This window comes from Limanda limanda, chromosome 9, assembly GCF_963576545.1.
Source record: "Limanda limanda chromosome 9, fLimLim1.1, whole genome shotgun sequence".
In the NCBI taxonomy this organism is placed as follows: Eukaryota; Metazoa; Chordata; class Actinopteri; order Pleuronectiformes; family Pleuronectidae; genus Limanda; species Limanda limanda.
The window spans coordinates 17,008,239-17,034,082 of NC_083644.1; the positions used below are offsets into that span (position 1 = coordinate 17,008,239).

General features: G+C 42.5%; 1 protein-coding gene across 1 annotated transcript; it reads right to left on the bottom strand.

Annotated features, from left to right (window-relative positions):
- Nucleotides 1–2,202: 2,202 nt before the first annotated feature.
- plpp2b (phospholipid phosphatase 2b) lies at nt 2,203–22,183 on the bottom strand. Its single transcript, XM_061077970.1, has 6 exons — nt 21,531–22,183; nt 7,477–7,628; nt 7,076–7,338; nt 6,194–6,251; nt 4,960–5,136; nt 2,203–2,363 (listed from the first exon to the last, which is right to left on the bottom strand). The coding sequence occupies exons 1-6, from the start codon at nt 21,589–21,591 to the stop codon at nt 2,205–2,207; spliced, it is 870 nt and encodes a 289-aa protein (XP_060933953.1). The 5' UTR covers nt 21,592–22,183; the 3' UTR covers nt 2,203–2,204.
- Between the last annotated feature and the right edge of the window lie 3,661 nt (nt 22,184–25,844).

Genomic DNA, 25,844 nt, shown 5'->3' on the forward strand with positions numbered 1-25,844 from the left:
TCTGGCTCATAGTGGCAAGCAAGGGTGATTGCACAAAAACCTCAACAACGCTGGCAATTCCAACCTTATTAAAGTTAATAGAGAAGCTTCTTGTATTTAAATAAATTAAACACCATTTTCAAAATGGTCGTCTCATCCTTCTTTGATCACTATTATTTGAGAAATTACATAAAAACACAAGACAGAGAGCGGAAAAACTGAACCGAACAAAAAGGAGGCCAGATTTGTTAGTATGTGATTGGCAGTATAGTCGTAGTGGTATGATGCATTAAGTTCATCAGAACTTCTGCATCAATGGTTCCTACCTCTGCAGTCCATAACACACAGGGGAAATATAATATCAATCAATCATGCCACATATAAATTTGCACATTTTAGAAAAGCATCACTACTGTAAAAGGTGAATTTGACCCAGTCTGCACAGAGTCTTAAAGACTGACTTGATCTAAAGAACACATCAGTAATAGTGACAAATCTACTAGGCACTTTCTTGTCATAGTAATTAACAGCTCCCAAAAAGTGAAGCCAGAGCATCTTGATCACCCCCTGGTGGCTGACTACGCTACAGGTCATAAATCCTGTCTCCTCTGTTATAGCCGATGGGACATGGACCAAACCAAAAAGTCAAAGTACTGTACATGCCAATAAATTGTTTCAAAGACGTTTTACATTCCTTCTAAGGTGGTTCTTCTCAGACTGGTTAGTTCAAGTGTTGATTTAACCTATAAGTTTGGTTTTATTTGATGCAATAAAAACAATGATTGACATGGACTGACTCCCGATTGGTTGAACGCTTGTGTCGGCTGGAGCTTGTTACCACGATTCAAAACCCTTGATCGCAACTATATCCTGAACTGGGATATTTAGGCTTTGTTTCTGGATAGTGGGAGGAAGTGGAGAGGCTTCATCCATCTTTATATAAACTCTATTGCTGTGTTTCAATGCAGGGGCTGCACAAAGACCACCTCCACCTCCACTGACTGTGTAGGTCGATCCGAATTGACATGGTTTGGTCTCCTTTCTGTGATCAGCGTCTCCAGCTCGTCCCACCCTATTGCTGTTGCCCAGCAACGGAGATGAAGTCGGAAAAGACAAGAAAGATTTTAAGCCCTTCTTTTGAGCACGGTAGCTGTTCTGAGTTGAGGCGTGATACTCAAGCATTAGAAAATACCCGTTGGACCCCTCCTTTCTCGAGGATAGAAGGAAACATTTGTCGGCCATATTTGAAGGAGACTTCGAAATGGGACAGAAAAGTGATGCAATCATTCTTCAAATGCAGCCTCCTAAGGATGCAGCCCGTGAATTGAGACAGAGCTTATGGTTTAAAACAGATCTGTTTGTGTGGCACTTGAAACAGCTGGCAGGAGCATATTGTCATCTTATTTCAGATCTATGGATTTATCTCCCGGTGATGCTTATAGCGTGTCATGTTGGTTAGATTGATATACCTCTGGTGTTAAAGCAGCGCTGGGATGGCCTGCAGCTGCTCAGTCTGCGAGCATGTGTAGAAAATGAGCTCATCCAATGTGAGCTGTTGTCAACAATATGCTTACTGGCGAGTGGCCAGCGTAAGGTGCTCGAAAAAACAAACCAAATGAAAATAAGAAACATACATACAAAACACATTAGAGCTCCATTAAGCGATATATTTGATAAAAGTGTAAAAAATGAGTTGCCACAGCCAATCCCACGGTGTCCCGGGGCACTTCCAGATTCAAACTGCTCTAATCGACACTTTATAGAAAAAAACTGGCAGCTGTACTTCCTGCAACATGGTTAAGGGGAGGAAGTTGTTGAGCCGATATATGTCTAAGCACAAAGTCAAGGTCTGCCTTACATTCAATCGAAGGCCAGAAAAGGGCTGTGATATGCACGTCTAGGTTTCTCTTCTTCTGCTGTGTCGCCTGTCTGCTAACACGCAGCCACAAGCACTTCATGAGAGAGAGAGAGAGCTGGGGGCTTGAAGGCTGCAAGCTACAGACCAGATCCCGAACTTTTCTCCTTCCAAACAGAGACACAAAGGTCTGGTTGAAGACCGGAAACACATGTAGCCAAGATTTAACAAATCATAGTCATAGAACTTCTCATCCAGCAAAGAGTCAATGACGGTTGAAGACCCCTGGGTTGGACCCCCATCACACAGGTTTGGGATCTGCAGGCTGTAGCCTTTCTTTCCCCCCCAGCGTCAGCCCCACCCCCCACTATCACACAGGGCCAGGATTGTGGTGGTAGTTGTAATGGTTGGTGTGCTCAGAGTCTACGATCTGCAGGCTGGGTTTCCTCTCCGGCTCCTCGTTTTCGGTGGTGTCTTGCCTCGTGCAACGTGGAGGACGCTTCTTGAAGAAGTCCGACACGAAGCACACCTGCAGAGAAGATTCAAGATTCAAGATTTTTTATTGTCAAATGAACAGAGATAACATGAAGTAGTCACTGTCAATGAAATGCTTGGGTCACACACTCTCTTTAAGCAATGCTCAGTAATTTCAACCCAAAAAAATAAAATAAAAATGGAAATAGTATAAAATAGAATAAAAAAGAATAAAATAGAATAACAATGAAATAGAATATCAAAAATTTAAAATAGAATATCAAAAATTTAAAATAGAAAATAAAATATATACATCTAAATATATATCTTTACAGATGAATGTTCAATTTGTGCAGTAGTGCAAATATTCAAATATGCTTATTATGGTGCTGGTGCAAATATGCAAATATTCCAGGGTGCTGGTTTGGTGGAGTTATTGCAGTTCAGAGGAGTTTAAAAGTCTTATGGCCTGGGGGATGAAACTGTCTCTGAGCCTGGTGGAGGAGAGGAAGAGGAGAGGAAGAAGCGAGGTAGGGCAGAGGTGAGGAGGTGGAGAGAAGAAGGAGAGCAGGAGGACAGGAGGTGTTTAAGGACAGGAAGAGAACAGGGAGATGAGGAGAATGAGGAGAAGAGAGAAAGACTAGGTTAGTGGATATTTTTCCCACAGAGCTCGTGGAGTGTCTCCTGTGTGACGGATACAGAGGAGGTATACGGATTGAGGGCAGGTCTGGAAACTGTGATTACATGTGTCTGGAGCGGTCCGTGCCCAGCTGCTGAGTGACACACTAACACTCGTGCACATCTGAGAGGAACACACACAGAGAGCAGGCACAACCCCTGTCGGCCATAAAACACTCGGCCCAGGAGGGTCTCTAATTGCGCGGAGCCACGTGAAGGCCGAAAGGCGCGGACTCACTTCCCCATTAATCATACACGCACGCACACGCACAAACACACACACTCTACCACTGCAGAGTTTCCACAAGGCGGTGCTGACAGTGGTTCAATCAAAACAGGGAAGTGTCCAAACTATAAAAGGAGCCCAGCTGGATGGAGTGGGGGGGAATGGACGAAGAACCTGCCGGTGTGTGTGTGTGTGTGTGTGTGTGTGTTCTTGTCAAGCCACACTCTGCCTCTGTCGCACTCCACTACACTTATACTTCCCGTCTACACACATGTTTCACCGCCAGAATGAAATAAAGCAGAAATGTTGATTCACTAGCAGCTGCTCTGATTTAAAGGAAGCAGTATCGTTGATGGTTCAGATTTCCATTAAATGTCTTTCTTATGATCTGGACAGTCCAACCCGTGTTTGCTTTGCCTAAGGCCTGAAACCACAGGAGCAAGATTTCAACAGGTACGAGGCTGGAAACACTTCACAGAAAGTTCAAACATCTAATAAGCTCTCCACGTGAGCACTGATTCACAAATAGGAGGTAAATGTTTTCGGAATAAAATAAAAGCTTGTGTGTTTCTCACAAAGTCACGTCCTGTGCTCAGATCTTGAACTGCTTCCATCAGGTAGATTCTATGGGTTCCAAATAAATACAGTCAGAGACCTGAGCAGGTATAAAATCTCCTTTGCTTCCTCTAGCAGTGAATCTGTTAAACTCAGGACTGAAGGAGGATGTGAGATAAGGAACTGAAGAAGCTTCCACACATGCAATTAACTATACAGATAATCTCCTGCCATTTTCCGGAGGGCCAGTATGTGAAAACACAAATGGGTGTGTCAGAGCCAATGTGAGATCACATCAGGAGAATCTGGAGGATTCAGAGCCAGCATGTGGACGTGTTGATGACGTTTCTAACGCCTAGGCCATGTGTGTGTGTGTGTGCGCAGTGTGTGCCAGCTGTGTTGCTGATCTGCTGCATCTCTCCGGGGCCTGTTGTTCACACAGGAAGTGGGTCTGCAGAGCTGCTACGTGAGGTTTCTGGTATGACCACCATATTTTCTGTCGGCCTATGAACTTAACTAAATGCCAGCACACTATGGTACGAGCCGTGCATCTTCAACTCCTCCAGAACCTTGTTACAACAAATGACTGGATTCAGTCAACAGTAATGCCAGAGGGCTTTTACTTTGAAACAGGTACGGGAAGCAAATATTTATGTTTCTTATGCTGCAGTTGGACATTGAAACTGTGGGGAAAGATCATTTTCACTGTTTATGTTGCTGTGAACTGGGAGAAAATAACCGGGAGTCCGACTCACTAGAAGAGCAAGGAAATGGGCTCACACATCCTGTGTGGCCTGGGCAAAACACGGTAGTACACATATATCTCAGGATGAAAGTAAGGAGCCGTACATAGGGACGCCGACGAAGATGTTAACTTGGAAAGACAACAAGATCAGAAAGCTTTTGGGTATAAGGGAAAAGTCCAGAACCCATTGCACTGATAATCTCAGAGTTAATGTCTGAAAACATCTTGAGTTACATGTACCTGAATGCACTCATGCTGCACTTCCATCTGTACTACGATTTTCAATCTTGACTCTTCACAGCGTATAGATAAGTTAGGACTCGACACCAGATCAAAGACGTCTCTGAGCATCATTTGGCGAATATACCGACTGTCTAATGTCACAAGAGTACAGTGCAGACATTCTTTCACTGGGCAGGGAATCTCCCTGAATGAAGTTGAACTCACGTTGAGCACAGCGATCAGCGCCCCCTGCAGCATCCCCACCAATACGTCGCTCCAGTGGTGCTTGTAATCAGAGACTCGGGTGTAGCCCACATACACCGCAAAGGCTACCAGGAAGAACTGGATTGTGGGCCGGAGGAGTCGAGCCCACTTAGCCACCAGTCTGGCCTGCACGTAAAGCTGGAGGAGGAGAAGAGAGTGGGAGATGGTTCAGGGAAGAGGAAGGAAGAAAAAAGATTATTTGCATTAGTTAAATAGCAGTGAAGTCATGCAGCAGTCAAGTTTCTGTGTTTATGCTTAAACAATTAGTCTGCCCTACTGTCAGGTTTCAAAGTACATGTTATTTCACTGCAAACACCAATAATAAAAACCTCTTTTCACGTAGAGCATGAGTTCATGTGTCTCTAAGGCAGAAACAGTAGCTGGTATACGTCTCAAATTGGATTTGAATGTAAAAGGCTGTTGAGTATGAGGCTAATTTATGTCCACAACACAACTGAAACCCTTTATTTCACTGGACAGCAGCAGATGCCAAAATACTTATGAACCCGGCAACAGCACAGACGTCACTAGGCGTCTGCTTGGTTACTGCTGAAGGTGCAAAACTTGGCATCGTACTATGGTCGCCCCCCCCCCCCCCCCCCCCGGTGCCTCACAGCCTCTCTGCACTGAACCCTGCAGCCTGGATATCACGGCTTAGCTCCTATTCATCTGGTAAAAAGAGAGTGGAGTCCAGACTACCGACAGGACACTAGCTGGAGAGATCCTTCTGTCTCTCTCAAATGGAATTTTTCTCTGAACGGAAGAAAGTTGCTTTGCTTGGCCTCCTGAAACTCACTGTCCGGTGCCTGCAGGCCTTTTAACAGAAAGAAACCAGGCCAAGGGCAATGAAGTGGATACAGAACACAGCAGCAGCACATGCTCTGCCTTCATCATTGCCGGGAAAAAGGCAGCAGACGTCTCCAGATCCCGTCTCTCACTGTCCACATTCCTCCTCTGAACTCTTGCCTTGTCCCTTTTGTGTCCAAAGGCAGAAACTGGATCTATGAGCCTTTTCATGGTCTCAACAATAAGCCCTTGACTGCAGATCCAAATGCATAAATCTGTTCTCATGATGAGACCATCTGGGGACTTTCATGCCTGAGTCACACTGAGATGGTGGCATGGTGACACATCTATATTTACTGTTGAATGTTTACATTGTGTTTTAGGACTGAGGCTTGTGTGTGGTACTTACTGCAAGGAAGAGCATACAGTACATCCCAAAAGAGGAGTGACCAGAGTAGAAGGACAATCTGGAAAAGACAAAGACTCAAATGTAGCTGAATCACATTTTATACTGAGGAATCTAATTGTCATCATTGTCATTATAGCAGAATAAATGTATCTAGGGTTCTATATTTTGGTTGTATTTGTGTTTTTGTAACATTTTTGGTTATAATAAAGTTTATTTTAGAACTGTAAAATATTTATCCTCAACTATAATTTTGATAAGGATATTTTAAGATAATTTTTTGGTATATCTACAAACATAAGCTAATATATCTGAATTTGTTGACTCTGATATCGGCCTTCAAAACTCCATATCAGTTTGGCTCCAAATTATCTTGTAAAATGTATTATTTGATTAAACCAAAACAATATCAAACAACATCTAACATTTTCTCTTTTCTGGTGCGTGATAATAATGTTTTTTTAACTCCCTCCACCCAGGAGGTTTTGTGTTTTCACCTGTGTTCTTTTGTTTGTATACAAGATTACATAAAAACAAGTTAACAGATTTCCATGAAACTCAGTGGAAGGATGATGTGTGGGTCAGGGAAGAACAAGTTTTATGGTGCGAATTTGTATCCGGGCGCAGATCCAGGATTTGTTTTGCTAACTTTCTTTAACATTACAAGATAGGGCGTTTTTTCTTTTTACATGTTCACCCACGGAATAATTCATGGACTAGAAAAAACAAATCAGCATAAGGGAACTGAAATCTGTGAGTGTAGAGTTTGGTGCAGCTTGGTTGAATTTAAGGGGACCGTTGGGCCTTGGCAGAGATATGTGCTCTATCGAGTGCTATTCTCATTTCCTCTCTGTGTTTTAAGTAAAAACTCAGTTCTCTTTGTACCTTGACTCGGTGACGTCCTGCGGTTTGCCTGTGCAGTTGATCAAAGCCATGTATCCCGTGCAGGCCTTGGGGGCACACACAGCCATGAAGTTAGGCCTTGGACGGCCGATGGTGAACTTGGCGAGGTCGGTCAGGGACTGGCTGACAGCTGCCCCAAACAAGAAGGTGCCCACGACCTTGTAGAGCGCGGCTACGTACTGGTTGAAGTCTGAGTTTGAGTAAATCCTCTTGCTGTAAACCAGGTACGCCTCCCCAGAGGAGATCTGACAGGGGGAAAAGAAGAGCAGTTACTTTTCCTCATAGGTCCATTCTTTAGCCAGTTCCTAAAGCTGAGAATGGATGAGATGAAACTCTCAGAGAGGGAGGAGGGAGGGAAGATTGATGTTTGGGGTGAGACTTACAATGATGACCGTGCAGGAGATGGTGACGGCCGCCAGCATGCCGTGGGTGATGGTGTCTGGTTTTAATGGGTACATGATGCTCTCATCATCACAGTAGACGCCCCTTTGATATGGCTTGAACACAATGGTCATAATGAGGAAGGGCAGTGCCGCTGAAATTAAATCAAAACAGAAGGGAAACTCTCAGATAAGAACCAGCCAGGTCATACACAAAAGCTAAAAGTGAATGTTCACTATATATGGAGAAACCTTGCTGTTCCCCTTAAAGTGATTTATGGAGAACATAAACAAGGTTTAATCCAAGTTAATGAACTTAAAATAACACATTTGTCTCTTTTTTTTCCTGCAAGTTTGCAGACATGACATCACTTCTTAAGCTGGGAAGTGAAAATGTTTTTCTAAGGATAGCTAAATTGTTTTCTCTCCCCCGCTGGAGCTGGAGCTCTAAAATCACAATGATGAAATAACCCACAAAGGAGACAAAAAAAAACATTTGGTAGTTAAATGGCAGGGTAGAAATGTACAGCAAGGAACTGCAAAAATAAACAGTGAGGGAAAAAATGTATTTATATACAGCAGCGTGTGGGTAAATTTAAAAAAAATATAAAAATCTGACAAGATCATACAAACACTTACAAGAGGGTACACAACACACAGACACACAGACACTCAACTGAAGCTCTTTAATGTGGCTGTGTGCAGAAAAAAAACATCCCGATTTGGGCCTATAAAAACATTTTTATTTAATTGAATTAAAAAGTTATGAACCAATAAAAAAATGTATATAAAATCTTAGACATGTTTAATTGGTTAGTTTAAAATAGTTACTTAATTAGGACGTTTCCTTGATCATCTTCTTTGAAGTAATTTAATGTACAACCTGTTGTCCATGCATTTCATTACTGTACTGAATTGTATTGTATTTTATGTTTGAATCATGCAAATACTCATTCTTCATAGCAATCAAGCATTTCCTTTCATTACAAAAGTACATGTTATCTTATAGCTAATTTTGTAACAACAAATATAATGTCTTCTCTTCCAAACATGGCAAATAAAATCTGCAGCTCAAGTTTCCATAATCATACATTCAGGAGATATATTAATATAACTATAGGACTTTTTAACTAAAACTGTGATCAGGCAGCAGAGACGAGAGGTTTGATGAGCTACTTGAACATTTGCATTTTTACTGGAAACTTTGGCTGTAAACTGATCCTGCTTCTAACTTTTTATTGCTGCTATTCAAGGCCAGAATGGAGAGTGTTACATAATGAAGAGATTTGGGTGGAGAACGACTCCAGGCAGCAACAGCTTGTCGGAGAAAGACCTCGTTTAAACAACTGCAAAAGCCAGAACGGATTCTTCCAACCTGAGACTCTTTCGGGGTGAAAGTGGAGCAGTGCTAAAATAAGTTGTTGGTCCAGTTTGAAGCTGCAGGTAATGGAACTTTCCATTGCTGAATAATATGCCAATTATATTATCTATAATAGGATTTAAGTCAAATATTATGTGGCAAAATGTCTGTTTTAACTGGATCAATTGTTCAAAACTCTAGAATATGTTATTCCCTGTGCACAGTTTAAGAGCAGATGGATTAATTGATAAAAAAATAGATGTCGATTATTTTCCTGTGGCTCAATTTACAAATTATTTCCGACCAAAACCAACTAATCAAGACAGACTGATTACATCAGCCCCGGTGGTTATGTTTCCACCCATGTCAGTTTTTTTTTTGGAGGGGGGGGGGGTTGTCAGAAGTATCACGTAAAATCTACGGAGTGCATTTCCCAAGGAAGAGAAAACCTTAAACTTCGGATTGGATCAAAATTTCTTAGTCACTTTCTTTAACATTGGCAGATCGGGTCTAGTTTTGACATTTTCACCTATTTCCAAGGAACAATTAATTGATCCAGATGTATATTTGGGGAACTGATATCTATGAGTGTGTGTAATTGTGTGCAGCTTGATTGAATTTAAGGGGGACTGCTGGGCGTTGGCGTTGGTATGCGCTCCACTGAGTGCCATTTTACGTGGTCAATGATTAATTCTTTCAGTCTGGTGGCCTGCAATGGATATTTAGCTTTATTTGAGATTTAATAGAATATGTAAATAAAAATATACGAGTTGAACTGATGAACTGATTCAAATTCTTATGAGTTGCAGCCCTAGTGAGGAATGCATTCCCCACCCTGACATCTACCACCACCATGCACATAGCAGGCAGAGACAGTCTTGGGCCCATTATGGAAATGCCATACAGCCGCACACTAAATGCAAGAAAAACAGCCGTGGAAAAGGGCTGCTCCCACCAATAGTATTACATTTCTGTGTAAATGAGAAAGTGCACCCCTCCCATTCTTTCGAAAAACGCCTGCAGCTGACATAATTCCAGGAGGAGGTCCAGTGAGACTGACTGATGAGAAGACGGAGACTGAAGGAAAATATACAAGTGGACGATGGATCAGGATTCAGCTGAGGTGAACACAACTGGGTTTTTACCTCCACCCAGAAAACTCTCATCATGAGGGCAGAAAAACAAAATGACTAGTACTTTAGTATTAAGTCATAAATGCTGTGAGTTTTAGAAACACTTGCACAGAACAGATTGTTCAGCAGAAAGTCCAGATGGGAATTATATGACACACTTTAAAGTTTTGACAGTGTTTGGATTGAGTCTTTCCAAGTTCAATATGTTTGTAATAAACAAACCAAGAAATTCCCATAATAAATAGTGCTATTCACAATAAACTACTGGAAGGGCACGGCCAAGGCTGACTGACAATTTTATAATCAAATTGTATTCACATGTATACATACTTTGCACCAGATCAGCACTATATTTCACCTGTTCAGAAATATTAGTTCTACACATGCCTGATTGTTTTCATAAAGATCTCTGCATTAATGCATGAAAGTCTCCCAAAAGGGACAAAAACGTAATTCCTCTTTGGCCCAGACGCACCATTCCACCAAGTTTCAAAAGAATCTGTAGTTTTTGCGTTATCCTAAAAACAGACAGAACAATGCAGTGTCTGGGTCCTGCTTATGTCTGACTTTGCATGAACATGAGAACAGACATTGTTAAGTGAGATGCCAATTGCACACATGTTCCTCACAGACACCATAGAGACAAAGAGTTTCACTGGCTCAGTGTCTGTCTCAGGGTGAGCTGCTGAAAAACAGGAGCTTTGTGTTGAGAGGAGAATAAACAATAGCGTTCTATAGGATAAACACATCGTCACACATGGTAACCCGACCTTGGTAGGAGCTGGGTTTAGACTGGTCCAACAAGGAAGGAAACAACATGCAGAGATACCAAGGGATTTCAACTCTATATTCAAAAAAGGCAGGAAACACTTTACTAGTTTGAAACCGATACAGCTGTGGTCTTCCCACACAGTGCCCACGTTTTACAGATAGCAGTTGTCGTTTAGAGCAGCCATGGTCTTACAATGAGGTGTGGTTGGATGCTGTTGTGACAAACTGAGGGAGAGGAAAGTGACTGACTGACTGACCAACAGAAATCTGGTCTGAAGTCAAGGGCACTTTATATTACTGATGCACATCTTGTTACACATGCAGAGGGTCTGCTTGTACGCAAAGTGAAACCATGTCCTCTGCCGAAAAGCTTCAGAAACTCTTGTTTAATGCCTGTTGCGCTAAAACCACACATTGAGAACAACCGTTCATCTGAGCTGATTGTATATACTGTATACAAAGATGGACGACATTAGGGCTCCCAAAAATGAAGCCAAAGTAATATAATCGTCCCCTTGGGGGCAACCTGCAGTCAAGGTCTTAAACCGTACCTCCTCCATGTTAGTGGATGGTACAATCAGAAATGTGCTATATGATGCTACAAAAACCGGGCGAAACATCATGATTGATGGCTGATACTGACTCGTGATTGGTCGACTGTGTGTATCAGCATGGCCTCAACATCACAGCTCCATTTGTCAGTTGCTACACAGCAATTTCAGACTCTGGCTCCAAATTACGTCATCTGCACAAGATGGCAGCCTTCGTATCCGGGATATTTCCTCTTTATTTCTCCATAATGGGAAATCATCCATCTTGACATACGGTCTATGGTTTCAGGATGAAATCCAAAAAACAAACTCGAGCTCACATTAAGCATTCAGCAAAACAATGATAGAATGGCGGGGAGGAAGGAAGTTATAAGGATTTATGATAACTTAAGGTAACAGCTGGCCACTGGAAGAATGTTTACACGTCTATCTGCCATGCCAGGACATCATATATTCACCCAAATCCTGTTTGTAAAAACCACAGCACAATACAGGGTCTTTTAACTGACATCCTGTCTCAGGAGTCTAGGGGGATCGACCTGACTTGGATCTACTGATGTTGGTTTTGGGAGGCAGCGTCTGCACCTGTATCCTGCATCCTGCTTCCAGCTCTTGAGAACAGGAACGCAATGTTAAGAAACTGATGCTGCTGGTTTACCTCCCCTTCTCTGCCCGGTCACTGACAAAGGGTTGGAGTCAAATCAAAGACAGTGCGAGTGGATTCAGTTTCATTCAGGAGGTATCATTGTGACAAATAAGGTTCAAATCTATTTCCACAGATTACATCAGACCATACCTAATACCAGACCGTTCTAATATGTTTTTTATGACACTTGTAATGTTTGCATTTAGCCCAGCATTAAAAAGACATTAGAACTGCCAACAAAACAGAAGGATAAATATCATATATGTGAGTGATTACAGGAATAATTCACATCCTTCACTTCTTTCACATTTTGTTAAATGCTTGTGTTATAATTGTCTAAATTGTTCAAAACAACTCAGAAACCCCAAAGAGAACTGAATTTCAATTATTTTTGGCAAACTTATTAAAAATACAAAATGTCAATATGACACTAATATACATTTTCAGATGTATATTTTATGTATGTATACTTTATTTTAGGGTGTGGGGATCCACCTCTAGGTTGTTTACAGACCCTGAACAATCTGATTCGTCCCATTAAAAGAATATATGAATATGAATCCAAAAAAACCTGAACAAAAAGCCCCAAAAAATGAATAGCAGACTTCAAGGTGGTCCCTTGTGGCTGTGTGGCTGTCAGTTCATGGTCAGGGTGAAGGAAAAACAAGCACATGTAACTGTAAGCATCGTCTTGGCAACGGTCAAGACAAATTAATCTACTATAAAGACAAGCCCAGTTTGTGATGTGGACACAGTTATTGTGATGAAAAGAAACATTTCAACTGTTATTGGAAACATGACGCTCGACTGGACAAGTTTCAAGGAAACTCTGCAGAGTTTGTGCCCAACGCAACGAGCAGCAGACCACATTTTGACAGAGACAATGTTATTAAGTTATATTATTTGTGGTGAGCGAGATAATAACTAAAAGCTAAGAAGAGCCTTGTTGCTGCTGCAGAGCGGCTAGAAACAAACAAAGTAAAAAGATTCCAATGTCTCAGTTTGTCTTGAAGAGTCATCGCAGAGTGGATTTCTGATATGGCGCCAAAAGCCACGTATCATCAGTGATGAATGTGCTTCTGAAGGTTTCTCCCAAAACTCTGGGGCGAGTTGTTGCACTGTCACAAGCTTGGTCACATGTCTTAGGCCCTTCTTCCTTGGATGACCTTTTTATAGCCAGCTCTTTAAAGCTGTTTTCAGATATGGAAAATGTTCAGACTATTACGTTTGGAAAGGGGGGGGGGGGATCCTGTGAAGAGCATGAAGGAGGCACTCTGCTTCTTGAAGCACTAATTGCAGCAGTCTGTCAGACATGTTCTTTGAAAGTAGTGTGGGGGTCTAAACACTTTCTGAATGCATTATATGTAACAGCAGGTTTGAAAGATTTGTGTAGGATTGGCTCAGACAAAGTCCTGAGGAATGTTTATTTAATAGAGCACGGTAAATGTCACTTTAAACCAGCAGAAGGACATAATCATTTCTACATTAAAGTCACAGGGTGTTGCGACTTCAAAACTGCTTTATGAAGCTTTTAACACTTGCCAGAGCCGGACCATTAATCACGTTGAAGCGGCACAAAAATGAAGTGCTAACTTCAAAGAGGTGTGCCAGACGGTGGTGAAATATAGTTCCTTCCACCCAACGTGCTTGCGAATTCCTAAACGGTGTTTTTGCATGTAAGCCGTCAACGTTGACTTCTCAAGTATCATGTTTTCGTCCGTTTGGCCATTTGCTGAATGTTTTTAATACGTTTTTTGTGCTTACTAAGACCTTATAACCAAACAGGGATTTTGCCACAGAGTTCACAGGCTGAGTGAAGTCAGGGCATCTGGCCTTCAATAGTCCTCCCCTGGCTTGTAAAAAAATTGTTATGAATTTTTCATTGCTGTATTCATAAGTAAAGCCCTAATTCAGCTGAAATCTGAGTCATAAATTACAAGTTTGGATAAAAATAAAAGAACACCAAAAAAATGATGTAAAGAGTGTGGACTGCCAGAATGACTGCCGACATCCTGAGGTGTGTTTGTGTGTGTGTGTGTGTGTGTGTGTGTGTGTGTTTGTGTGTGTGTCTGTGTGTGTTTTGATCAATGTCCCTGTGGATTAAACCTGCAAGAAACAAACCAGCCCTTCTCCTAGAGAGCAGACACATACACAAACTGCTTACAGGCAAAAAATAGATCCAACAGCAGACAAAATAGGGCTCCTGGATACCACAAGGACAACCCCACAGCCCGCGCTGACCCTGCTCCAGAGCTGCTTCCACTCAGAGACGGAGTAGAGGCTCTGGCTGCAGCTAAACTCACAGACGTCTGTGGTGGATCGTCTTGTAGAGAAAAATCCAAATGAACATACATTATACATGACGGAAAAGCTGAGGTACTTAGTTGGGAACCAGGCAAACCCTCTTTCTCGACAACTGCTGCTACATATGGATGGATGGATGGCCAATACTGCCACAGTTTTGAAATGGAGCCATGAAGATAATCTCCATTGGTCAGTCCAACTTCCTGCCTGGGAGCCTGCTTGAATAAGCAGGACACAGAGCTGGAGGTTTCCTGTCTCAGATGAAGACATTTTAGACGCTTCAATTCCATTTTGGGAAGCGCATCCATCCACAGTGGCACCTCAGTGTCTCCCATTATGAATTGGTTCTTAGTGTAGCCCATTTTCCACTGGTCTGAAAAGCCACTAACATCTGTTTTTTATCTGGATACATCGGCATTCACTCCTGGGTCACATTACTCCGCAGTAGACAGAGGTTTTTATCGGCTTGGGCTCAGATCGGCAGGGATCGAAACGTGACAACAAGCTTCTTCTTCTTTGTTCTGTCTGGATGCTGACACTGAAATGTTGTGATGCCTTCCAGGAGTTTACGGCATAAATAGCCACAAAGATTTGTGTCCTTTTTTTGGGAACAACAGAGATTTTATTCTTCATATTGTGCGAAGTGCAACACTGGCAAGACACGAGGTGAAAGAGCCTCTCAGCTTCCAGGGCATTTATGACGTCGAACATTACTCGCCCGGGCAAAGAAAAACAAACAGAAAGGCAAACTCCTCTACTGGTAATGAGAAAGGAGTCTTTTGTTAGCAGGTTCATTCATGTTTAAAAAAACTGCAGACCCACTTATTTTGGTAGAAAAGAGAGACTGACAATCAGACATTTTTAGCATGAATCAAAACCCTCGTAAGATGTCTCCGTAAGAAGAGATTTGCATCCATTCCACTGCTCATTCACATCCTCCATTCTGCTTCTTTTTTTTTTTCCTTTCTGTCTTCTTCAAAGTCATTCATTCTTCTCTCGCAGCTCCGTCCTCCTCTCAGTCATCCTCTTGATTGCAGTGTCCTCCCACACACTTCTTCTGTTGTAAATATAGAGGCCTCGATGGGATGGAGCTTTATTTAGCCGGCAGATCTGCAATTACACAGAACCGTTCGGACCACAATCACACTCCGGGGCTGAGATCCGAGGCTTGTCACGTCTTCTCCTTGCTTTTCTCCATCTAGTTGTTTTTATATCTGCGTTTTTTTTCTGACTTTTTCTCCCATGTCTTTCCCTCTCTCGCCTCTGCATCGGCCCATCCTGGTCCATTTTTTTTTCAACTACAGAAAAATAGGTTGACGCCTTGACTTGAGTTCCCACAATCAATTGGAAATAGTGTGAGAGCACCTCACACCTACTTGCCCTGGTTTCATAACCATGACACAACCTGCTGCACCTGCAGAACCACATGGACGGACAATTATTCTCCTCCATTTGAAAAACATACATCTGGGTTTTCAGTATGCATATATTCAAGGCATGTAAAGCCTGTGTGTGTGTGTGTGTGTGTGTGTGTGTGTGTTCTCATGCCCTTGGGCTGCCCTGCCTGCTACAACACTTTCCTTCAGGGTCACAGCTGCAACATTTGCCAGAACGCTCCTCCATCTAATTTCTTCCACTCTAATTTCCCGTCTTTCCAGCATGGAGGTCATTTCTTCTTTCTCGTTTCTATTTCCGATGCATCTTTTCCTTCTGTCCACAGCTCATGTATCCTGTTGCATGAATACTTTTCCTTGCCTCTTTATTTCTCATCCCTTGTGTCTCCATTTCTGACTCCTGTTTCCAACTCATCCCCCTTCCACTGTAGACGAGCACAGAGGCAACCATTTTTTCCTTGTAGCTGCACTCAGTTTTTCCAATTTTTTCTTTCCTTCCTCTCTCTCTCTCTTTTGTTTGCTCCTTTCAAAACATTGTCTGTTGAAAGAAACTCACGCCACCAAAGCTCTGAAGTCCAAACACACAGTAGGTGATGTTACAGACCTCTGGCAGTGACAAAACAGCACAACACTCCTTTCTAACTGTCACCCCAAGCCGGACTGACTAATGTGGAAGGTATGTGCTGAGCCTACAGGCTCCGCCGGCGCTGGCCTCTGGAATTCTAATTCACATGAGGAACGCCCAACTTCAGTCACACCAAATCCTGCTGCCGCTGTGGCCCTTTCTTTATTTCTAATCCCGCTGTTTCACTCCGTCCATCATTCACGCATGCTTAGCTCCAAGCAGCGCATAAGGAGACAGGGTGGCAGGCGAGGTCGGACGAACGGGTGGGAGGGAGAGAGGCTAAATCTGGGCTGGCAATCAAAGAGTCTGGAGGTTTGGAGGTGATCAAAGACATAGGCCACGCCACACAGGTCTTAACCCAAACCATGAAGGGATAGCGGGAGGAGTTCAAGTGCACGACTGTCCTGAAGGGTACGGAGCTTCTCAATGTGATGCTGTGTGTTTCCTTTTTGAGACATCTGCGTATCAATGCCAAATATACAGTAAGGTGTTATTACATGTACACAAAGAGGACAACCATTGACATTGTTTGTGACAGTGTTTGTCACTTTTCAAAAACTTGAATCTCTGCTAAAAAATGGAACTGTCCTCACTCACTCAGGCTTGCTCTCTTTAAGCATACGTTGTCTTTTAAGTTTTACAGGATAGAAGTAAAAAAATGTACGTTGGAAGGTTCTTCAGCATTTAAATCATCTGCCATCAAAAGACACAGGAAGATACTAAAGTTGATCATCTATAATGTGTTTAAAACATTCAAAATACTCAGATAGTATACACATTTACTGGTTTTACACTTTTGTCGAGCCGTTCCACCAAATTCCCCAAATTTTCTCCAAGCTCAGTTTTTTTTTTAAAAAGTGTGTACTGGGCTGGCGTTTGTGGAATGCTGCCAGACGCAGTTTCCTAAAATGACTTATGGGACTTACTTACTTTGACTTTTCAGTCCATCCAGTAACATGGAGGAGGCAGGACTTTCAAGCTTCTGCAGCCAGCCACTGGGGGGTGGACACAATGCTTTGGCTTCACTTTTGGGGAGCAGTCATGTCTTCCATCTTTATATATAGTCTAACGGAAAGCGCAAAAATAGGCTGGCTGGGCCAAGGCTAGCCTGTTTGCATGCTAACTTCAGTAGAAGCAGTATGTGATAGAAATAGAAGCAAAACGAGAGAACACTGGCGTTGCTTTCGATTGCTGTAAAAAAACAACTCTTGGAGAGCAAAGGAATAAAGTTTGATGCTGAACTTGCAACATTTCTATTATATTGCAAGAAACAGCTAATGCTAGCTATGTAGAAATAGAAAAATAGCCCCTTTAATGTCTTTAACATGATCAAGTACTGATTTAAGAGACATTTCCATGAGAAAATGTCCTTGTGACTTTTAAACAGACTTTGTGTTCCCCAGAATTCCTGGTTCATTTGATTAGAAGAAGAACAACAAAAATAGACAAATATTTCTCAGAGGGACGTGTCTGTTTGTTAAAAGAGCTCCAGTTTCCATGACCCAATTCTCCCGAGAAAAACAATTCCCATCAAGTGCACTCATTGGCTATCTCTGAGAACTCGGCACAATCACTCTTCCCAACCCAGCCACACGAGGGGCCCCGCTCCCCGAGGATCCTGCTGCTGGCAAACCAACATCCAGCGAGGTCAAAGAACAGAACATGAGGATACTAACAATGTAATCGCAGTCTGATATGATGAAAAGAATGTGAGGAAACACGTAATAACTCTGGTATTACTGTGGGGGCGTTGGGAGCTGGCTTTATTATATCAGGTAATAAATAAGCCAATTACACAAAAAAGTTCAAGGTTTAAAGGAAACTTTTCGGCCTTGTTGTTGAAGTGCGAGTTGGAAAAGGAAACTCAAAAACACAAATATCGGATACTGCATCAAAGGGAATAACAACATAACAGGAACCGTCTTAGAAGAAATATAAGAGTTATAAAGCTAATGGATACATATTGTGACAATATCTTTCTATCAAAGAGATAAAATGTCATCATGGGAACTGTTCCTTCTGTTTGGATGTGTGTGTTTGTGTTTCTCTGTGTGTGTGTGTGTGTGTGCGTGTGTGTGTAATCACCAGAACTGGTTTGTCACAGTGTACTTAACATAACAACAAAGAGCATTTACACGGGAAACAAAAGTTTGTGCGTGAGCGTTTGTTACACCGATGCCTTGCCCCGCAGCCATTTAGGCTCACACTACTTAAAGTATCTTGCACATTACTCAAAATTCAAAGCTGCCATTCATATCTCCTCCAGCAGCTGAGTCATGAGCCGTCGCCCCTCCACCGACCTTAAGCTACACACACTTGCCGCGCTGCACCTATGAACACAATCTGCCGGCACAGAGCAGTTCATCCCGGTTTTTCCTCTGTTCTCTGAGCCAACACCCATCATGTATTTGTACGGAGTGTATTTACACGGGAGAGAGGGGGGAAGGAAGGAGTCAAGCAAAGAAAGAGCGGAGGAGGACGAGAGCTTACACAACAAAACAAACTCCGGACCGAGAAAGATATTTGAACAGAGCCAACAGCTCAAATATCTTTAAACAAGACCAACAATAGATTTTGTGTCTTAAAGGAAAAAAGAGCAAACAATTAATTTGGGTTCCTCATGAGTTTTCCCCATTAAGGGTTTCAGTGACTGTGTCGAATATTGTTTTACAAAATAGAGTAAAGCTCATGTTCATTTATATGACACAAAAAGGTTGTTAGTTTACCTGGGCTGGGCAGGGTGTGAGTGACACAAAGCAAGGCCAAGAAATCACTTTGATTTGAGCTTCAAGATTTCTTAATTAAACACAGTTGATTAGAGATATGCGACAGTCAACCCGATGGCTAAGAAACCAATGTCGCCCTATAACCTGTACTGCAGCCAGCCACCAGGTGGTGATTGAGACACTGGCTTCACTGATAGGGAGCTGTCATGTCATTTATCCTAATATACAGTTTATTGCTCCACGACTCGAGAGCAGGACATGAATATTTAGAGCCAGAGGTTGGATAAATTCAAACTAGAAAGTAGAAAAACTACAGAGGCTAATCAGAGCAGATGAAATTCAGTGTAAAAAGATTCACATGCGATTTAGATTTTTTGGGGATTAAATGAAATGTAAATAGTTCCACTATGCAGACGAAACCTGAGTCAGAAGTCTGTTTCCATATGGGCCAATGGTCAGCATAATTACAAGCTCCACCATGTTGTTGGTACATGGCTGGGGGCAACCTCACGTAAGCTTGGGGTTGGCTTGATGATTATTTGGGTGGGAGACGTGGGTGGCACACAGGGAAGGGAGAGGCAGCGGGTGGGATGCAGTCATCCGGACCTGACCATTAAACCAAACCCAGCCCAGACATTAATCCCAGACTTGTGACAGCAAAATGGAGAGGCTTATCAACTTCAGCAGTCTGTAGATCTTCCCACAGTTGGAGGAAAATACCCCCTAAGCCCCTCTGAAAGGGTCTGCAACCTCCGGGAAAACCGCACAGCCGAGCAGATCTGCTGCACACGCACGAGCCGCCATCCTCGTCTGCATCCTCCCTCCACTGCTTAACCGCAACATCACAGACACAACAAGGGATAAACGCGCTGCTAAAGGACTCACTGTTCTGAAACACAAGTCTGTCACGGTACAGTAGTACACCAATGTCCCACCACATCAACAGATTATTATAACGTGGGTGCATCTGAAAACAGCTTCCTCACAGGGAAGTGGTGATATAGATGTTATCAGAAGCGTATCATCATCTTTATGGACGACTGCAGGTGTTGTATAAATAGTTGCAGTCTCTTAATCTGTTTCGGTATTTTAATCCAGTAATTGTGATCTCTGCCAAGAACGTTCTTTTTCATCCGTTTCCCTGTCTGTCTGGTAATTAGCAGAATTACAGAACAACTGATGGACTACCACTACCACTGGTGGAAGGATGTGGTAAGGATCAGGGAAGAACCCATAGTAAAACCGAATCAGGGCGAGATCCAGGATTCTTTTTTTCCCCCACTTTCTTTACCATTGCAAGATAACTTATTTTATGACTCTGTCCCAGAGACCTATTCAAGGATTTTGATGAGAACATACATGCAATATTAAGAGGACTGATGTCTATGTGTGTTTGAGATTTGCGGCAGCTTGATAATCAAGGAGACTGTTGGGCCTTAGTGAAGGTTTGTTCAACATTCTAGTTTTAAGTTGATTTTTATTGACCTCTAGCCTGTTAATGTGACCCATTTACTGATGGATTCATATATTCATTAGTGTTTGTAAAATCTAAATGATCTACTTTTTCCATAAAAAGAACATCTTTGCATACTTTTTTAGACGTATTTATGGGCTCCCTGTTTAATAGTCCAATTAGAAATAAATCACTAAATTGCTTTACACTGTGGTCCTCCATAAATTCCCTACTCAGCTCTATTCATTACAGACTGATGGTTAAAAAAGCAAAGGGAGGAACAATGTGGAGAACTATAACCACGAGACACGTCACTGATATGATTCAGTTTCTCACATCCCATTATTTGGTCACTGCCCAGAGGAGGAAGGAGACAGAAACTATTATACTAATGATGCACTCATGTAACCACAGCAATGGAAAATAAAAAAAGACAGATAATTATTCCTTGAAAAAAGAAAGATTCCTTGTATGCAACACAATGGGAGCACAAATGGAAGGGATATATTGAGGCATGCACAGCGTGGGCGAGGTCTGTATATTCTTCAGAGGACTGCTGGCAAACAAAATGCTGAGGAAAATGAGAAATAAGCGGAGCTCACACATACATATCAAATTTCCATAAACAAACACACTGTTTCCTGAGGCTCTGTAACGTCCTGCTAAAGTAAGTTTTTTTCTTTTTTTTGCTGCCGGAGTTTGCAGAAAGCATGAGAGGAGATTTCCTCTTGTGTTTGGCGCATGTTCATTTGTCACATTTCCGCCCAAATGAGTCCAGAGTGGGATCAGCACAAACTACATGATGACCTGACAGATGAAACTCAGCTGCGCCTTTTAAACATCCAGAGGAGGTTCGGTCTTAAATTACAGAGATGCTTGCGTGTCATTTGTGACACTGCAGGGATCAGGCTATTCAATTAATTCCCATGTTGATTAAGTGACGCAAAACCTACATACACACTGACACATATCGACCCACAAAGACACACAAGCTGCTGACAAGACACTGCTGTTGATCGTCAGTTCTTCCTGTCAACAGTCAAATGCATTGTCACAAATACAAGGTGAGCCAGGCGTGCGTGTCCTTAACTTACCAACTAAAACGCAGAGCACGTCCACCACCACGTACAGCTTCTTCTTCCTCAGCTCCTTCATCTTCTCTCCGCTTATTTACTCTCAGTTACAAAAAAAAAATCAAAAACTAGAAAAGGTGACAGCTACTTTTGGAATAAGGAAACAAGTCCATCTGCGCTCGATCGCTTTGGGAGAAAAAGCGCAGGCTATGCAAACAAACTAGTAACCTGCACGACGTGTTCTTCCGGGATCCTCTTCACTACCTGTGCTGCTGACATTGACAGCGAAGGTGATTTCACTCTGTCAAAACCACTGCGTGTTTAAAAACTCGTGTGGGACTCGCTGGTCCGCGGCAGCAACGCAGGAGTCGTGCGTCCCTTTACGCGCATTCCTGCGTTTTGGGGCAAACAACGCGTAGTAAGCTGGAGAGATCTGTGGCTCCAGGAGAAGCTGGAAGCGTCTGAGCTGTGCTCCTCTCTCCCAGCACTCAGGCAGCTCCACGCCACTGCTGCTCTGGTCCCTCCTTCCCACTTCCTCTTCTCTGGCTCCTCTCTGGCTGGATCCCACCAGGCTCGGAGCGTTTTACGCACACGCGTGCAAAGGAGCAGGAGAGAAAAACCTCTCCGCGGTTGGCTGGATTTCTCTCTCCCTGCCTTGCAAACCCTGACTTTGGTCCGTCTGTTGTTAAAGTGACTCAAACACTAAAAGATCCGACCGAGAGGGAGGAGCCTGGGAGCAGGAAAGCAGGCACACACTTTACTGTCAGAGCAAAAATAGGGAGGAATAAAAAACTGACCTAATTATCTGAAGTTATCTGGATTTATTACATCCACCTCAAGGCTCTGGCTTTAATGGGAGAGCCAGCTCTGAGGGTTGGGAACTTTACATGATCTTATCCCATGATGCACTTCTCATTAAAGCAACATAGTGCAAACAGCTGGTGAGAACTTCACCCTTTCCCTGCTCTTGGTGAGATTTATATTGGAACCATTGGCAAACACATTGTAAGGTCACATGTTACTGAGGTGATGGTCCCACATTGAACACATATACTCCTTTAAACCTGAGTGGGGCCTTGGCAGAATTATCATGACTTGACACCAGCGTGACCCCCAGGCAGAGTTTCAGAGCTTCAGGGAGTCAGGATGTTCTTCCACCACTTTCAGGCTGCACTGAGAACTTTACAGTCATTATCAACATTGAACTGTTTCTGTCTGATTAACACCAGATTTTACCCCAAGGTCTCTTAGTTCAGCGCCCTTGCGTTAAGCTAGTAATCTTACATGCACGCACTGTGCTTTGTAGCTTTATTTGACCTTCTCCACAGTTGCCCCATTAGTGGCATACAGACACATATCTAGATATGAACAGGAGCAGCAGGGAGACTTCAGTGTATCAGTACAATGGATTTAAAGACCAAGTTTTCTCTGCCCCCTCCTGGTTGGCAGATGTGCTCACAGACAGGAGGAGGTCTGTGGTGTATGAAGGGAGGTGACTTCTGTATATCACTTCTGTATTAAAACATGCACAAATGTAGCTGAAGCTCTACACTCCAGACTAAACTGAACAAATCCAAACTTTTCTTTCACCGGAATCCCTGTAGTTTTACCAGGATCGGTGTGGGTAGTTGCCATCCCACAGCTACGAACTAAACTGTCTGTTATGCTGCTAAACACAGACTCTAGGCTTGTCGGAAAATATAAAGAGGTACAGTTGAATAACCAGTAGAGTCTTTTTTAGTTATATGAGTAATTAATACATGTAAACAACTTCATTACAGGGATTAACACAAATTTGAGTGTGAGTAAAATGTAACTAAACATGTTAAATGTTAAATTGACAGGTCACTATTTCACATATCACACACACATCATATTTAAAAGCACCATTTATTCTCTGTATATATCTGCATAGTTGATGATAATGACAGTTCCTCCTAAAAAGTTTTAACAGTAGTTTGTATTTGAAGGGGCACTCAAAACAGGTAAATCTGAGGAGGGCTGTTTTAGACAGGGTAAAAAGGGTGCTGTTTTGACCAAAATATGTTACAGACATTTCATTAAGACCCCAAGGAACCATATCAACTTGTGGTAAAATGGGCATAATATGTCCCCTTTAAAATGGTTTGAAATACTGCTCTAATGTGCAGTAAGACAAAACAAAGAGCTGGAAGGTAAGAATAATGGAAAACAAGACCTCAAGCGATCCCTGAGAAGAAATTTGCAAGTTGGAATAGCAGGTTTAAAGAAAATCAAATAAGTTGCAGGCCGTCTGCTTTACAAACTGGACAAAAAGTCTGATGAGATGTTAAACGTAAATCCACTACATTTATACACAACACTGAGTTGGGCTCAAAGTTTTTAAAGTTTTTACGTCTACTGTTATACAATATATATAAAGATAAAGTTGTTTGTCTTGTCTAAGTCTGTTTGGCTTCACCCTGCTCAACACGAATATCAGGCTCACAGCCACAGTATGTCGCACCTCTGACCAACCAATCAGCAGTTTGAATCAGAACTACTCAACACTAACTAAGTTAAGTGAACTTTTGAATCCTTTTGTTAAGTTCTGCATCGTATTTGTTTTAAGTTTGAAATAATTTCCCACCTTCCAGTAGAGGGGGCTGTGGAGTGATGTGCTACTAGCAGCAGTTAATTGTCCTGGTGTATGAGGCTGAATATATATATAAATATATATATATATAATAGATATTTGTTTTTGAATATGAATACAACATCAAGTCAGTGTTTCCGTGTTACATTTTTGTAGTTTGATGTTGAGACAAAAGTATAGTTATAGGCAGTGTTGGGGAGTAACGGAATACATGTAACGGCGTTACGTATTTAGAATACAAATTATGAGTAACTGTATTCCGTTACAGTTACAAATTAAATAGATGGTATTCAGAATACAGTTACATTGTTGAAATCAGTGGATTACATGACGGTACTTCTCGAGTTTATTCACTCTCTCGTAAATCCACCGGCGGCAAAGCCCCCAGGAAGCAGCTGGAGACCAGGGCTGCCGTAAGAGCGCCCGGCCCCCGGCGGCGTGAAGGAGCCTCACCGCTACCCGCTCGGGACCGTTACAGGCCCGGGGCCGAGGCTCTGAGAGAGTTCCGTCGCTACCAGAAATCTACGGAGCTGCTGATCCGCAAGCTGCCCTTCCAGCGCCTGGTGAGAGAAGACCGACCTGCGCTCCCAGAGCTCCGCTGTCATGGCTCTGCAGGAGGCCAGCGAGGCACGTCGGGTTCACACCGGACGCTGAAGCGCCGTGAAGCGCTAATAATATCACCCGTTGACCCAGTAGTATAAAAGCATTTAGTCACTTGTTGCTCCAACATTAACTGCAACCGCGTCCCAATTTAATTTCATCCATCTTCAAGAACTTCTCCGCTGTTCTCTCCGTTCAATGTCGGGTGTCGAGGGTAAATTACGTATTCTCCGCCCCCCCCTCTCTTTTTATCTTTATGACTGCTTGTGTGTCTGTAGTGGATGGGCAGAGGGGGGCATTTAATAATGTGATCGGTCAAATTGGTAAAATTAAAACTCCAGGACAACAGAAGGGGAATACAAACTATGGGATGCATACTTTATCATTTATATCATATAAAATGTCATCAATATCGTTTAAAATCATTTTTCAGTGTGTTTCATGGAGCGATACGCTCGCGTCAAGCGCAAAAAAAAATAAACTCGACGCCGAAACGATCGTAGCACGGCGCGAGGCAGCCTTGGCGCAGGGGGGGGGGGGTCCTTCAGCCTCCGGTGGGGCTGGCACAGAGGTGGGAGTGGATGGGAGCCGGACATCCAGCTGGAGAGAGAGTATAAACTGCTGCTTCTCCACTGACTATAACAACGCCGCAATCATACACTTAAAAAATGCAATACAAACCGGAAGTATTCCAAGTATTCAGAATACGTTACTCAGATTAGTTAATGTAATGGAATACGTTACAGATTACATTTTTGGGCATGTATTCTGTATTCTGTAACGGAATACGTTTTGAAAGTATCCTTCCCAACACTGGTTATAGGACGTGAACAGATGTTTTGCATTTGCAAATTTTCATTTTTTTTAACCACATTTGCAAAGGCAAATGAAGACATCACTTCTCTCCACTTTTGTATTTACTATTAAACTCTCACAATTTCTATTTGTGAATATAAAGTTGACAAGACAGGATTGCTTACAATAGTTTCCCTGATGTCACAGACAAGAGAAGGTGCAGCATGGGCTAGAAAAGCAATACATCCTAATATTTCAACAATGTTCATTTTAATTGTTTTTTCTTTACAAAATATAATAATTATAAAACATAACAGAAGAAGCAG

Bases quoted from the DNA above. Each gene is read 5' to 3' on its own strand.
- plpp2b (XM_061077970.1), bottom strand. From the start codon at position 21,591: ATGAAGGAGCTGAGGAAGAAGAAGCTGTACGTGGTGGTGGACGTGCTC. The intron at 7,339-7,476 runs GTAAGTCTCACC...TCCCCCTGTCAG, and splicing joins TCTCCTGCACGGTCATCATT to ATCTCCTCTGGGGAGGCGTA. The intron at 6,252-7,075 runs GTACAAAGAGAA...TGTCTTTTCCAG, and splicing joins CAGGACGTCACCGAGTCAAG to ATTGTCCTTCTACTCTGGTC.